This window comes from Aspergillus oryzae, chromosome 4 (assembly GCF_000184455.2).
Source record: "Aspergillus oryzae RIB40 DNA, chromosome 4".
Lineage (NCBI taxonomy): Eukaryota > Fungi > Ascomycota > Eurotiomycetes > Eurotiales > Aspergillaceae > Aspergillus > Aspergillus oryzae.
In genome coordinates this window covers 4,312,122-4,324,952 of record NC_036438.1, presented here as the reverse complement: position 1 = coordinate 4,324,952, position 12,831 = coordinate 4,312,122, and the positions used below count along the sequence as shown (strand labels likewise).

The 12,831-nt window shown below is 47.1% G+C and overlaps 5 protein-coding genes across 5 annotated transcripts; 4 read left to right on the top strand and 1 right to left on the bottom strand.

Moving 5' to 3' along the window:
* Positions 1-352: 352 nt before the first annotated feature.
* Positions 353-1,783, top strand: AO090102000085 (uncharacterized protein; the record flags this gene model as incomplete). The annotated part of the gene is made up of 1 exon (XM_001822276.1): positions 353-1,783. The coding sequence occupies one exon, from the start codon at positions 353-355 to the stop codon at positions 1,781-1,783; it is 1,431 nt and encodes a 476-aa protein (XP_001822328.1).
* Positions 1,784-2,181: 398 nt separating this feature from the next.
* Positions 2,182-3,633, top strand: AO090102000086 (flavin-containing monooxygenase; the record flags this gene model as incomplete). The annotated part of the gene is made up of 1 exon (XM_001822277.1): positions 2,182-3,633. The coding sequence occupies one exon, from the start codon at positions 2,182-2,184 to the stop codon at positions 3,631-3,633; it is 1,452 nt and encodes a 483-aa protein (XP_001822329.1).
* A 2,728-nt stretch (positions 3,634-6,361) lies between these two features.
* Positions 6,362-8,004, top strand: AO090102000087 (FAD-dependent oxidoreductase; the record flags this gene model as incomplete). The annotated part of the gene is made up of 4 exons (XM_023236980.1): positions 6,362-6,984; positions 7,043-7,725; positions 7,791-7,861; positions 7,969-8,004. The coding sequence occupies 4 exons, from the start codon at positions 6,362-6,364 to the stop codon at positions 8,002-8,004; spliced, it is 1,413 nt and encodes a 470-aa protein (XP_023091675.1).
* Positions 8,005-10,062: 2,058 nt separating this feature from the next.
* Positions 10,063-10,938, top strand: AO090102000089 (uncharacterized protein; the record flags this gene model as incomplete). The annotated part of the gene is made up of 3 exons (XM_023236979.1): positions 10,063-10,652; positions 10,766-10,818; positions 10,913-10,938. The coding sequence occupies 3 exons, from the start codon at positions 10,063-10,065 to the stop codon at positions 10,936-10,938; spliced, it is 669 nt and encodes a 222-aa protein (XP_023091676.1).
* A 215-nt stretch (positions 10,939-11,153) lies between these two features.
* AO090102000090 (uncharacterized protein) lies at positions 11,154-12,404 on the bottom strand (the record flags this gene model as incomplete). Its single annotated transcript, XM_001822280.3, has 1 exon — positions 11,154-12,404. One exon carries the CDS (start codon positions 12,402-12,404, stop codon positions 11,154-11,156), a length of 1,251 nt encoding a protein of 416 aa, XP_001822332.1.
* Positions 12,405-12,831: the final 427 nt, after the last annotated feature.

Below are 12,831 nucleotides of genomic sequence, written 5' to 3'. Positions count from 1 at the left end.
GGATCCTTCACAGGTCACTTTACCTTCCTGTCTTATAGTCTAGTAAAAGGGTCTAGGAAGCCATTCCTGCATGCTTTTCGCCTCCACACAACAAGATTTTCAGACACATCACATTTGATTGCTTCATTTGGATAGCGTATTACACGGCTGATATATGTGCCAACGTTCAACAGCGGTGAACACTAAAGTTTATTTTCCTCTTGAGACTCCGTTACACGGGGCCTTGGTGGTGGTAATTGTACTAAAGTAATAGACACTGGGACACTTCTAGTCTCGTCGTATATTTTGGTTAACATCTTTGGACCAAACCCTCGACTCACTTCCCACCAACTGTAACCGAACGAACTTTACCATGGCGTTCCAATTTACCCCAATGGTGCTGACACCGCTTGATCATACGATGCCGATATGCTACATAGCATTTTTCTACGCCTTGGTGTTGGATGACCCACACCGGGGTGTTTCCATCCTCAAGGAAGGTCTTCACCGCTTACTCGGGGAATGCCCCTTGCTAGCAGGAAATATGATGAGATCAAGTTCGAAACGGTCGAAAGCCAACGTACGTGAGGTGCGACCTCCCACCGTAGATTCGTTGCGCGAGTTCCCCATCCTTCGGGTAGCACATCACCTGAATCAATACATCATCAAGAAGGTTCTCGATTCTGGCGAACGGGTGTCGAGCGATTCTTTATTCGATGAGCGATATCTTCCATTGCCACTGTCGGTGGCGACAAGAGAAATATGCCCTATCATTCGCTGGCAAGCCAACATTTTGCAAGATGGCATATACGTGGCTGTCTGCTTTCATCATTCAGTGTTTGACGCCGCCGGATTCTACTTCATCCAGGATGCACTGGCACGATGCTGTCGCGAGCCTAACAGCCCCGCTCTAACCATACCACTGGGGTCGGACCTCCTCGAAGGTAGACGACGCATGGTATCCAGCCCCGTGGTCAGCAGCGACGTAAGGGGCGACGCACCTACTGAAGACCCACACACTATCAGAGTTGCCGACTTTAACGCGGTTGAAGGACTTGTCAGTCGCCGACTAGTTCTGCAGCCCGCGCATATGGAGTGCCTGAAAGACGTTTGTAACTCAATCCTGCGTGACCAGTCACAGGAAGAGTACCTGACGTCCAATGATATGATCTCCGCTCTGCTATGGCTGGCTATTATCAGAGCACGGTATGGCCCATCCCCCGATGGCGGCGGTGGTCAGGAAACCCGGCCTGTTCAGAGTTCCTTGATACTCATCACTGAGGTCCGCCGAACTTTAACACCGCCTCTTCCCATTTCTTACGTTGGAAATGGCATCGTCCAATCTGTGGCAACATCACCCGTACAGCGTGCTCTGATTTCCGATGCGTCAAACGCGGTTCATCCCCACTTGCCATCAGTGACCAAGGGCGATCTCCAGCTTCTTACTGATCTCGCACTGAAAGTTCATTCTACGCAGTCCAGTGCAGATAATACCTACGTAAAGGGAATCATTCAAGAAAAACAGAGAAGTCCAGACTGGAGTCCCACCTTCAAGCAGGGTGATGTCACATCTACCAGTATTCGTCGGATGGGAATATACGGACTTGACTTTGGCGAGACCCTAGGAAGGGTGGTGGAGTTTGAGAGCCCCGATAACCGGATTGACGGGACAGTTTGCATACTGCCTGCCCGGTCCACTTCCATATTGGAGCTGCGAGTCACACTCCAGGCTGACACCATGCACCGGCTGCTGCAAGGCCCTCTTCTACAGTGGGCGATGCGAAGGACACTCGGCAAGTTGTGAGGGGCCCACTGGAAGTAGTCTAGTCATGTATCTAGCCTTCTAGTACATTCGACATATCAAAGGGTTAGGGTTACGAAACAGGATCCGGTCGTGTTGATGTTGATCAAGCGGGTCTATACAGTAATACTTCATCTTTCAGTACACGTCTCCGACTTCCTCTTTGCATACCTAGTAGCGTAATTTTCAAGATGAAGTGAACGGAGATCACGATGCACATTGTGACTCTATACAGTGCAGAATCTTCACACTCAATAGATTGAAGAACTCTCCCCACCCCTACCCACACTACTATATAGTATCCTATGAAGTTGCGATAGACCTGCCTGTGGGGTTATCAGTCAATATCTCGCAACTGCTCTTCAATTTATTTTTTTCTCACCGTCCACGCTTTACCCAATATGTCAACCAAAGAATATGATATTGTTATCATTGGGGCAGGAATCGCTGGAATCAACGCCGCATACCGTATCCAAGCACTGCTTCCCCAACATAGATATGTCATCCTCGAAGCCCGCGAGACAGCTGGCGGCACATGGGATCTGTTCCGGTACCCTGGCGTCCGGCTTGACTCCGATATCCACACCTTTGGGTTTTCTTGGCACCCATATGACGGCGATACAAACATGATGGATGGAGACTCTGTGTTCAATTACTTGAACGAAACAGCAAAGCAATACGGAATCGACAACCATATCCTATTTAACCACCGAGTCAGACGCGCGGCATGGTCTTCAGCAGACAATCTGTGGAATGTAACATCCACGCATCTGGATAAAGAAGTTTGCATCCGCGCAACGTACGTGTTTTTCGCCACGGGATACTTTGACCATCAAGAGCCATTGCGCGCTCAGATACCTGGCCTAGACGACTTTGGTGGGGTGATCGTCCACCCACAGTTCTGGCCAGCGAATCTCGATTACTTGGGTAAAAGAATCGCGGTTATCGGCAGTGGGGCGACGGCGATCTCACTTGTTCCCAAACTAGCAGAGACAGCGTTTACCGTAACAATGGTCCAGCGCAGCGCGAATTACATCCTACCAATCCCTTCACCTGGAGGCAACCGATGGGCACGGTTTTTATCTTCAACTTTACCCCATAAGGTCAAGCGCTTCGCTTGGCTGGCGGTTACATTAGTCGGCTATTATGCATGCCGGAAGTTCCCCGGGGCCGCTAAAGACTATCTCCTCGGCCTGGTCCAGAAACAACTCCCAAAACACATCCAAGCAGATCCACATTTCACACCTGGGTATAATGTCTGGGATCAACGGCTCTTGGCCTGTCCAGATGGTGACTTTTTTGAGAGCCTTCATCGCGGTAACGTCCGCATCGAGACAGCGAATATCCAAACCTGTACTCCCAACAGCATTGTTCTCGATAACGGGAAATCCATCGAAGTGGATCTTGTCATAACAGCCACGGGCCACAAGCTTCAATTCGGCGGTGGATCCACTCTTGAAATTGACGGCAAGGTTTGTGATATCTCCAAAAGATGCCTGTGGAATGGTATGATGCTCCAGGGCGTTCCCAATGCGTTCTTTGCTCTCGGATATCTCACCAATGCCTCGTGGACGATGGGGGTAGATGTCACGGCCTTGTCTGCCTGTCGACTGATCAACTACATGGCGAAGAGGGACATCCTCGCGGCTATGCCTCATGCCAAGGGTCCGTTGGATCCGACTGTCCGGCCCATCTGGAATTTGAATTCAACGTACATGGCGGTGGGTGGAGACAGTCTGCCGAAATCGGGGATCGTCAGTCCATGGCAGCCGCGGACGAACTATATTGCCGATTATCTTCAAGCGAAGTATTGGTCTTTTAGCGATGGTTTAGAGTTCACTAGAGCCGCTTAAATGGGATAGTTGCGCCTTTGTAATCCACTCAGGCTTGATAATACAAGTTAATGCAAGTGCAATTTGGTATAGCTGGATTATGCTTTACGGGAGGGTACTACTAACATAATCGTCAAGCGAGCTGCGCATTGTTAGATTCCATACAAATTGACACGTTTTATACGCAAACATCTCGGCAATCAGAGCATGGACGAATATAAAGTCTATGTAGGGTATAGAGTTATACAAGGTATATAATATACAAAGCAGAAAACTTTAAATAATTGATAGTTTACTCATTATCGGTATTAAAGTTATATTTTGATATTCTTAGTTTGTAGGCCAAGGATATGAGAAATAAATCATTAACAATCAGTTATAGACTTATATACAATCGGATACGGAACCACACAGCTCGCTTACCAATTACGTTATTCTATTATATACTAGGTTTCCTAATTTAATATAAGGTTTATAGCACCAGCTCTAATGAAATTATCTAGAGGAGATCAATTGTCTCAAGTTAGCAGTGGTTGGGGAATAAGCTTAGGGATCAAGTGCCGAACCTTACCGGCAGTGATGCCTAACTCTAGGTACCGAAAGACAAAAGTTTCCAAAGTGGTGAAATCCTGCAGGATTACGTTCAAACCCAGGATCATAATCTGATCTTTCGACATTAGAGTTCAGCTCACATCCTGCCAACTTCAACCTCATAACCCCATAACTTGTTATGACTCACCCCCACCATCCCTTGCTCTGTCAGTACAGTTGCTATGTTCAACTTCCATTCGCCTATACCGAGTACACCGCTCTTTCTCCACGCACCCACTCCTATCTCAATCAGCAGTTCTCAGATAACTCTCGTCGATCTATTCGTTAGACGTTGACACAGTAGCATGACTTATGAGTATAAGCAGTGAACGTAGGGGAGTTCAGACCTTGCTCGTCTTGGCAGTGTGACATTTGTCACTCAAACCTAGAAACATTACCGTTTTATGTAATCGAATCATATGGTGTAGTTTACAACCCAATATGTAAAGCTGAATATCAAGTCGAGTAGCAAGTCGAGAAGCAAAGGTATTATCCTCCTTCAGAGACACAACGATTGTATATTATTGCCGTACATAGGAAGGAAGCCATGCATGATTCGACCTACACTACTAGGTAAATCAAGAAGTAGCATCACTCGAGGCAAAATACGATTTGAGATATAAGCATCATATGCACGATTAGGGTGTTCAATCAGGAGCTAGTAAAGTGCCTAGCACTAGTTACCTCCAAAGATCCCATATACCACTCTATCATTTCGACCTTCTGTTTATACCTGATACAGATGTAGTCCCTTGTGAAACATTAACGTCAATTATCCAACAACAAATCTTGAATCATTCATATTGAAGTAGTAGGTTGGTCTCTTGTTCTACACTGAGGCTGAGACAATATTACAGATACTACGGCGTGTGAAACAGGTAATATGCTACCAACAGTCTCGACATGCATAACGTTTACAAATTCTCTTGACGTTTCTCCAGCGGTTTTTTCTTTTTCTTTATTCCTAGTAGGGTTACCCGGTGGAAACTATATCCCATAAATAGATATTTCTGGTAACCATCGCGTATAAGAGTATATATATAAACTTGAGAAGGGAGTAATATACCTTGTCGTGGGCGAACATCGAATCTGTTATTCACAAAGAGATTTTCAGTGCCTTCCCAGTCGCAGTCAAAATAGAATTACGAAAGGTCTGTTCAGCGTATTTCAGTATCCATGGCTGCATCTTAGTCTTTTTGTAACACGTATCTAGATTGAAGACCTTACAATGTTCAATAAGTTCTATTCCATCACCGTAAGCCTCCCATAGAAAGTAACTAGGCAATGTAGCAACGTCAACAACTGTTCCAATTAAATATAGTAACAGGTTCTACCCCATTACTATAGACAACCATGGAGACTTCCGATGTTAAGTCATATACCAAAAGACCAGCATCGGGCTCTCCCGGGGTTGAGTACTTTCACGAAATATCACTTTCATTTCATCTGAACGCCATGCGACTCGTATCATCTCGCCAAGATTCACATCCCTTTCCACGATATACTCTTTCTCAATCACGTCTCAGATTCCAAGTCTCGCGCTGTGCGACAGATACAGCCATAAGCCTCTAGTCCAAACATTGGAAACCTACCGTCCGGATGAAAAGGATATATGGTAGGCTTCCTGGAGGTCACAGGCCAAATTCTGAATCGCTTCGCCAGAGGGTACGTCACGTTCTGGACTACAGAGGCTTGTATGTTCGGTAGTTAGGGTTGGAGCTGTTCGAGTCTCTGCTGGGGAGACATGTTGTCGCAGAGCCTATATACTGTAGGCTTTTCCTCATTACCGTAGGTAGTTGATCATTCTCAGTGCCTGGATACCTCTGAGATTATGTTGCTCTCTTCCGCGGTATCCCGAGAGTTTTGGCACTCTGTGCTTTACATCCATGTATCTTTTTTCTTTTGACTTATTTTTTGACATTACAACAATAATTGTAGAAGATAATTTCCGTTTACCTTTGCCTCAAAATACGGGATGGTTCTAAATTACTTGCTGACTATAAATCAACCTCACGATCCATGGAAACCTTGCCATGTGACCAAGATCTTTATCCCCACGCCACTCCAGGCAACAACTATCCAAGCCTCTCTTAATACAACGAAGCTTCCTCCAACTATCATGTTGCACCGTTCCCAGTATCCCTTCCCCTAGATAATCATGAAAATAGTTATAATCGGTGGAGGTATCTCCGGATGCACCGCCTACCTCCAACTCAAAAAGCATCTCCCCAAACCACCCTCCCCAGACGAGGACCACGAAATCACCATTTACGAAGCATACGACACAAACAAAGACACCACCTGTGACGAGCGTGATGGCCCAACCCACTCCTCGACACTTATCGTTGGCGGCGGGCTAGGTATCGGGCCGAACGGCCTCAACGTCCTAAAGCGTCTGGATGAGGATCTTCTCCGTGATATTGTCCGCGGCGGATATGTAGTTCCGACGTCCAACATGAAGAACAAAAATGGACGTCTGCTCATACGCATGGACGCATCGGATGAGCCAACCTCGCCGAATGAATTACCAATGCATATGCTCGGGTGCAGCCGACATTGGTTCTGGCGGTGTCTTCGTATGCGCATTCCGGATCGCGATATTGTGACGAAACGGGTCGCGGAGGTTGTTGCGAGCCCGGACGGGCGGAATGTAGTTCACTTTGCTGATGACAGTCCGCCAGTAGAGGCGGATTTGGTTATCGGTGCGGATGGGTTGAAGGGGATCGTTAAACGGGCGTTGTTCCCTGAGACAGAGGGGGATCCGTTTCCGCCTCATTATGAGTATGTGTCGCTCTAATGAATGCACGAGGTAGTAAAAGCAGCTGACTCAATATAACAGAGGCCTGTCAGGAGTCGGGGGGTTCATCTCGGCAGACAAAGTCAAAGACGACGTTGAGAAAGGCTCAATGAACTTCATCATCGGGGGTAATGGTTTCTTCGGCTACTTCTATTCCGACAGTGCCCGATCGGCACCTCACAGGGACTCACCATATCACGTCTCCGAACCAGGCGAGAGTCTAGGCTGGTGGTCAACTTACCAAGTCGACGAGTGTCCGAACCCGAAAACGATTGACAAGGAGGATGTCGCGCGTCAACTGCGAGAACGCTACTCGAGCTGGAAAGATCCAGTTATACAGAAAGTCCTTCACTCACTCGAGGTCAGCAATATGTATCCTACCTGGACGATGCCACCTCTGCCGACGTGGGAGCGAAACGGCGTCGTTCTCGTCGGTGACGCAGCTCATGCATTGCCGCCTACTTCGGGACAGGGCTCATCACAGGCACTTGAGGATGTCGAGGCGTTTGTTCTATTTTTGAGTCACTATTTACGTAAGGAATATGAGACTCGGGGGCCTGATATTGACGTAAAGGCCGTGATCTCGACCGCAGCTAAGCCTTATATGGAGCTGCGCATCCCTCGTGTCCGGGCGATTCTCGAAGACGCAAAGCATAGACAGAACATCAAGCGTGATATGAGCATCGTCGAGGAATATCTAATGTATAGTTTTCTATGGATCCTTGGTGAGTATTGTGTTTTACACTCCAGCCCTGGCTTTCATAGCCTTTGTTGGAACTATTACTGACAGAGTTAGGGTGGTTCCCGAGCTTCTTTGCGAAGGAAATGAAGGCTGTGTTCAATTATAATGTCGCTGATGAGGTGAAGAAAATGTTGGCACGCGAAAGCTAATATCTATAGCACGCATATCTATCTCTCCGCTCTAAACTCCAGTAACATAGCACCATAACATGTATATTAAGTTAAAGACTGACCATTCCAGAACCCAAACTTATTTCTCGTAATCCTCAGCAAGTAATCCAAACACTCCCTCATATCTTTCTCCATCCTCCCATTCATCTTCCTCTGTCGATCCTCATAAAAGGAACACACCTTCTCGCGACTGGGTGCAAAGTACTCCTCACAAGAGTCACATTTCTCGTAATGACCATTCCTGAGACAGGATTTGCCCATCACCTTTCTACATATCGTGCTGGTGGTTATGTTAGTTTAAATCTTGGTCCGGGATAAAGTGATAGGTGGTCGACAGACCAATGGTGTCCCTTTTTGGATATCGTCTTCTTTATGATGGGTATTCTTCCGGTATGATTTCCTCTGGGGCTTGGTTCTGGATGGGAGGGTATGGGTATGTATTTCTTTTGAATTCGTGGCATAATTCAGCTTAGTTGGTGGTTTATTGGTGTTTTTATCTGGTTTTGCATAGTACTTGAAGGGGGGTAATGCAGTTGGATATGAGGTTCAACATATGTTTTCGATCTATAGCTAGGTGTGATGCGGAGGTGTAGTTACATATAGGAGTCTAGTAGCATCCTAGGGTGGAGCTTATGTGTGAAATTGACTTATAGCTCCCTTTGCGTTCCTCAATGATATGTTCAAAGAGCGTATGTTTATGGGTCACGTCCATAGACAAGGAACGTAGTACTGCTTTTATTGTGGAACACAATGCAGGCTTTGTCTGTGTGGTTCTTTGGTTCTGTGCAGTCATTCTTTATGGGATTACCTTTTGTTGCTAGAGCTTTCTTTGTGGTTCGTCCTAGAAGGATGTTGAAAGGAGTTACCCTTTAAGCTTATCCCCTTTGTTCCGGCATTATGATTCAGTGAGCTTTACTGTGTTGGAAACAGGAAAGATATTGTAATTCAGAAGGAAATGGTAAGGATGAAGATGGATGGCACAGAATATTGTAATATGCACAACACTACCAGCGGTATCACCGCAGTGAGAGCTGCCACTACAGAAATCACATAAAGCACAGTAAATCTGGATGAGTATGCCAAATTCACCTCCTATACTACTCTTCCCACCATATCCGGCTCCAAGGCTCTGTAATCCCAAGTCTCGTGATATACCACGGAGTATGCCAGATCTATACCAGAGTCACTTCCGCCCTGATGCCTGAAGTCGTACTCTACAGCTCGTCATAAGACATGTTACCTCTGACTCCTGTCACAAAAGGAGTCACACTCGGATCCGCCTACTTCAATCACCTGCATCCTAAAAATGACCTATCCAAGCCAAGACCACATCCCCGGGATACTACATCACGACATGCAACGGGATTCCACATCCCATCCAACAACTAAGACACATACGAAGAACACACACAGTGACCAAGAACGCACATAGGTAGCAGGAATAGGAATAGTAAACACCCCAGATACGCCACACCGGCCTACCCGAAACACATCCAATACCCGACTCCATCAAACCAACAACCGACGCCCATTCAGCCACCGGTCGGCCTTATTCCAACTTCACAAACGATCTATATATATCCCACGACCTCATTCGCCAGGATCACGGATCTGAGATGTCATGGACCAGACCCCTGGACCCGGAAGATATCCAATCGGACAACACATGAGTTCCCCTACCCCAGTTAAGGAAGGACCATAGGCCAATGAATCGACAACTCATCATTGCATTGCCACATAGAAATAGTATCAATGAATAGAATAGCCATCTGTCATGGGTTGTCTCGGATAAAGGATCCGCTCGACGTCACCACGTCGCTGGCAACGGGTTGCGGCGAGAGGTAAATACGAGGATCTCTCTTGGCGAAAGTTAATGGAGCGAAGAGAGAAACAGCAGCAATGGGACGCTTGCTTCTATGATTCGAGTACGAGGTTGTGCTTGGCTGGCATCAGTAACTACCATGTACCAGTAATAGATGAATGGTTGTGTTGGTATGGATGAAAGGGTGGATGGGTATAAATATGAGGTTCTATCAGCACATATAGAAACCAACATCAACAACAGCAATACTCCACACATTTCCATACCACTCCTAATATCAATCACACAGCTCAATCCACCCACACTACACCGACTCCAGCAATCCAAAATGAACCTCCTCCTCCTAGCCCTCACCCTCCTCACCACCCTCACCAGCGCAACTCCCACCCCTCGCCAGATGAACATCCTCTACCCCTACGAAACCTACCGCTACTGGGTCCAATCCGGCAACTGGAAACTCGACCCCCAAGACCAACTCCTCGTCGTCAAAAACGGCAACGCAGCAGACGAAACCACCAGCATCGTAACCTTCAACATCCCCCCCGCAGCCGACGGCCACAAATGCAAGCTCCTATTCGACCTCTGGGACCGCGACGTCTCCAGCGGCTCGAAGCAGGCCGACGTGTTTACCGCTACCAAGCCCACAGGCGCGAGTGCCTCTGACGCGAATACTGACTCTGCATCGCTGCAGTCTGTGTCGAAGGAGGTCGCCGATGTGATTGTCCAGTCGAGGGATGAGCATGTCGGCAGGATTAGTGTTTCTGCCCCTGGAACGGCGGATTGGGTGTTGGCTTATCAGGGTTATCCGGAGTTTGATTGTCCTGCTGGGCAGATAGTGGGGTTTGAGTTTGTGGGGGTTGGTGATGAGGTGGCTATTCGGTGGGATATTGGAGTTACGGGGCCGAGGGTGCAGATTTTGTAAGTTTGTTGTTGGGTTAGGGTTAGGTTTTGGGGATTGATTTGGGGGTTGGGAAGTTGGAAGGGGGAGATGGGAGAAGTGTGTTTAGTTTGTTATGATGGTTTTTGCATAGGAATAATTTCTTTTATTTTGTTCATGGCACTGAAGGGAAGGTCCTTGCTGAAAGTAAGCTGACTATAATATATAAGGATGCGCGAGACATATCCTTCTAACCGTGGACCTTAACAAATACACATACTGTTGGCCTAATCTAAAATAGTGGGGATTATTTGCTGTAAACTATAGTCGCTGATTCGGGGATAAGGGAGATTATAAGAATGAGAGAGGTTTACAATATGTGAGTAAAATGTGCCTTAGGACTTTATGGGATAATCTGGCCCGATGTAAAGCCGAACAGCTCGCAAACATAACACAACTCATCATATTAATATAGGGTAAAACAACCATAGGCAGCAATCGGGTATATGTATGTACAGCATTTCCACCTCAAACATTTCACTTCACTCCGCTGCGAGTATCTTCAGTCCCGAGCTTATTTTGAACTCCTTCGTTTCTTCCGCGACAGTCAATGACACCTCCAGTTCCAACTCATTTCTGTGCAGAATGTTATACGTGATAAAGTCAGGAGACGGACCACTGTAAGTAGTGTTACGTAGACCCCCAACGGTAGAACCATTAGAATGAAAGAGAAGCCCAAACATACTACCGATGTCGACCGGCTCGTTCCCCTTTCCAGTAGTAAATACAACAGGGCTCTCGAGTCTTAGAAAAGCCTTCTTCAAGCCAATGGGATGAGAGGAGGAATGAGAGTGGTTGTGAGTATATGTCGGAGTGAGGTTTCCAGGTGCTCGCACCATAGTCTGAGACTTGATAACCATGTTGACCCAATTTAATTGAACCTTCTGGACAACGTCGCTGATCTCGGGGCTTGTGCTGGCGGGCTTAATACTAATGATAATCGGGACAGGCATTGGGTTATCGAGTTGGATGGCGTAAGGCCAACTGACCTCCACCGTATAGTGGAACTCCGGCACCTTCGATGAACCGAAAAGCTTTTGCGTCTTTTGCTTCAGTGATAGCTCAGCATGTTCCATCCCCGGTAGTAGCCGTTGACTCTTGGCCCTTCCCGCGAGCAAGCGCGACTGAAGCTCATAAATAAAAGTCCCGGCCTGCGGGACATGTCGAATTGTGATAGGAAAAGTAGCAGTTTCGACCTCAAACGACCCGGAACGACTATATCTCAGCTGAGCCTCGAGGTAGTATTCCACGAAGCCTTCTGATGATGTACGCCATCCGCGGTTACTAGAGAAAAAACTTGCGGGCAATGTGTTCTTGGCAAGGATCTCTTTGTCCAACGGCAGATAACTCTCTTCCTTGCAATGGCCCTCCAGTACCCGATCTGATGGCCGTGTAGGGATCTCCACTGAGAATGGCCAGGTAAGCGGGTTGTTGACACTCCCCTCTGGAAGATGTAAGGGACCACGGAATAGAGTCTCTCGCGATGTGCTGAAAAGCTGCCAGCGACCGCGGTAATGGCTGGTACTGGTCAACTGGCCATTGTTTCTCTTCACCGTGATCTTTGTTTTCACGCGTCCGACCAGGGTAAGTGTCACCGATGCATCGGGTGTGACAACATGTGAACGGCGGACAACATTTCCGATGACGGTATCCCCACCGACGTATGTCCAGCCGGGGGGTGAGGCGAGGTCAATGTTTATGTTCTCGTTGCCGGTTTTCGCAGTTTGTGGCATATTGTGTTTTCATTTGTTTGATTGTAATCGGAAGTGAGACGGCGAGGGAAATGGTTCAACAATATAAGGGAACTTACTTCCGTAAGCTTAGCGAATACGATGTCATCTGACGGGATATAGAAAGTGGCTGAGTTTGAGGCCGGGCAATTCAGGCTGACAGGCTATACCGCATCAGGCATAGACGGGTGAAGATCGTGATGAGCTTGAGTGGCTTGGAACATTGCAATATATGGACATCTGGATCCATGGCTATCCCATCCACTTTTATGTGAATATTAGTAAAGGATATTCCCTCACTACTTAGGTACTTGCTGTTGTGCTGTACAAAGCCAGTGAACCAGTCAGAAAGCTCTTCCAATTTAGTAATGGTTTACATTGCACTTCTTCACTTGCACCTGGCTTATCATCTAAATATATATATATCCGG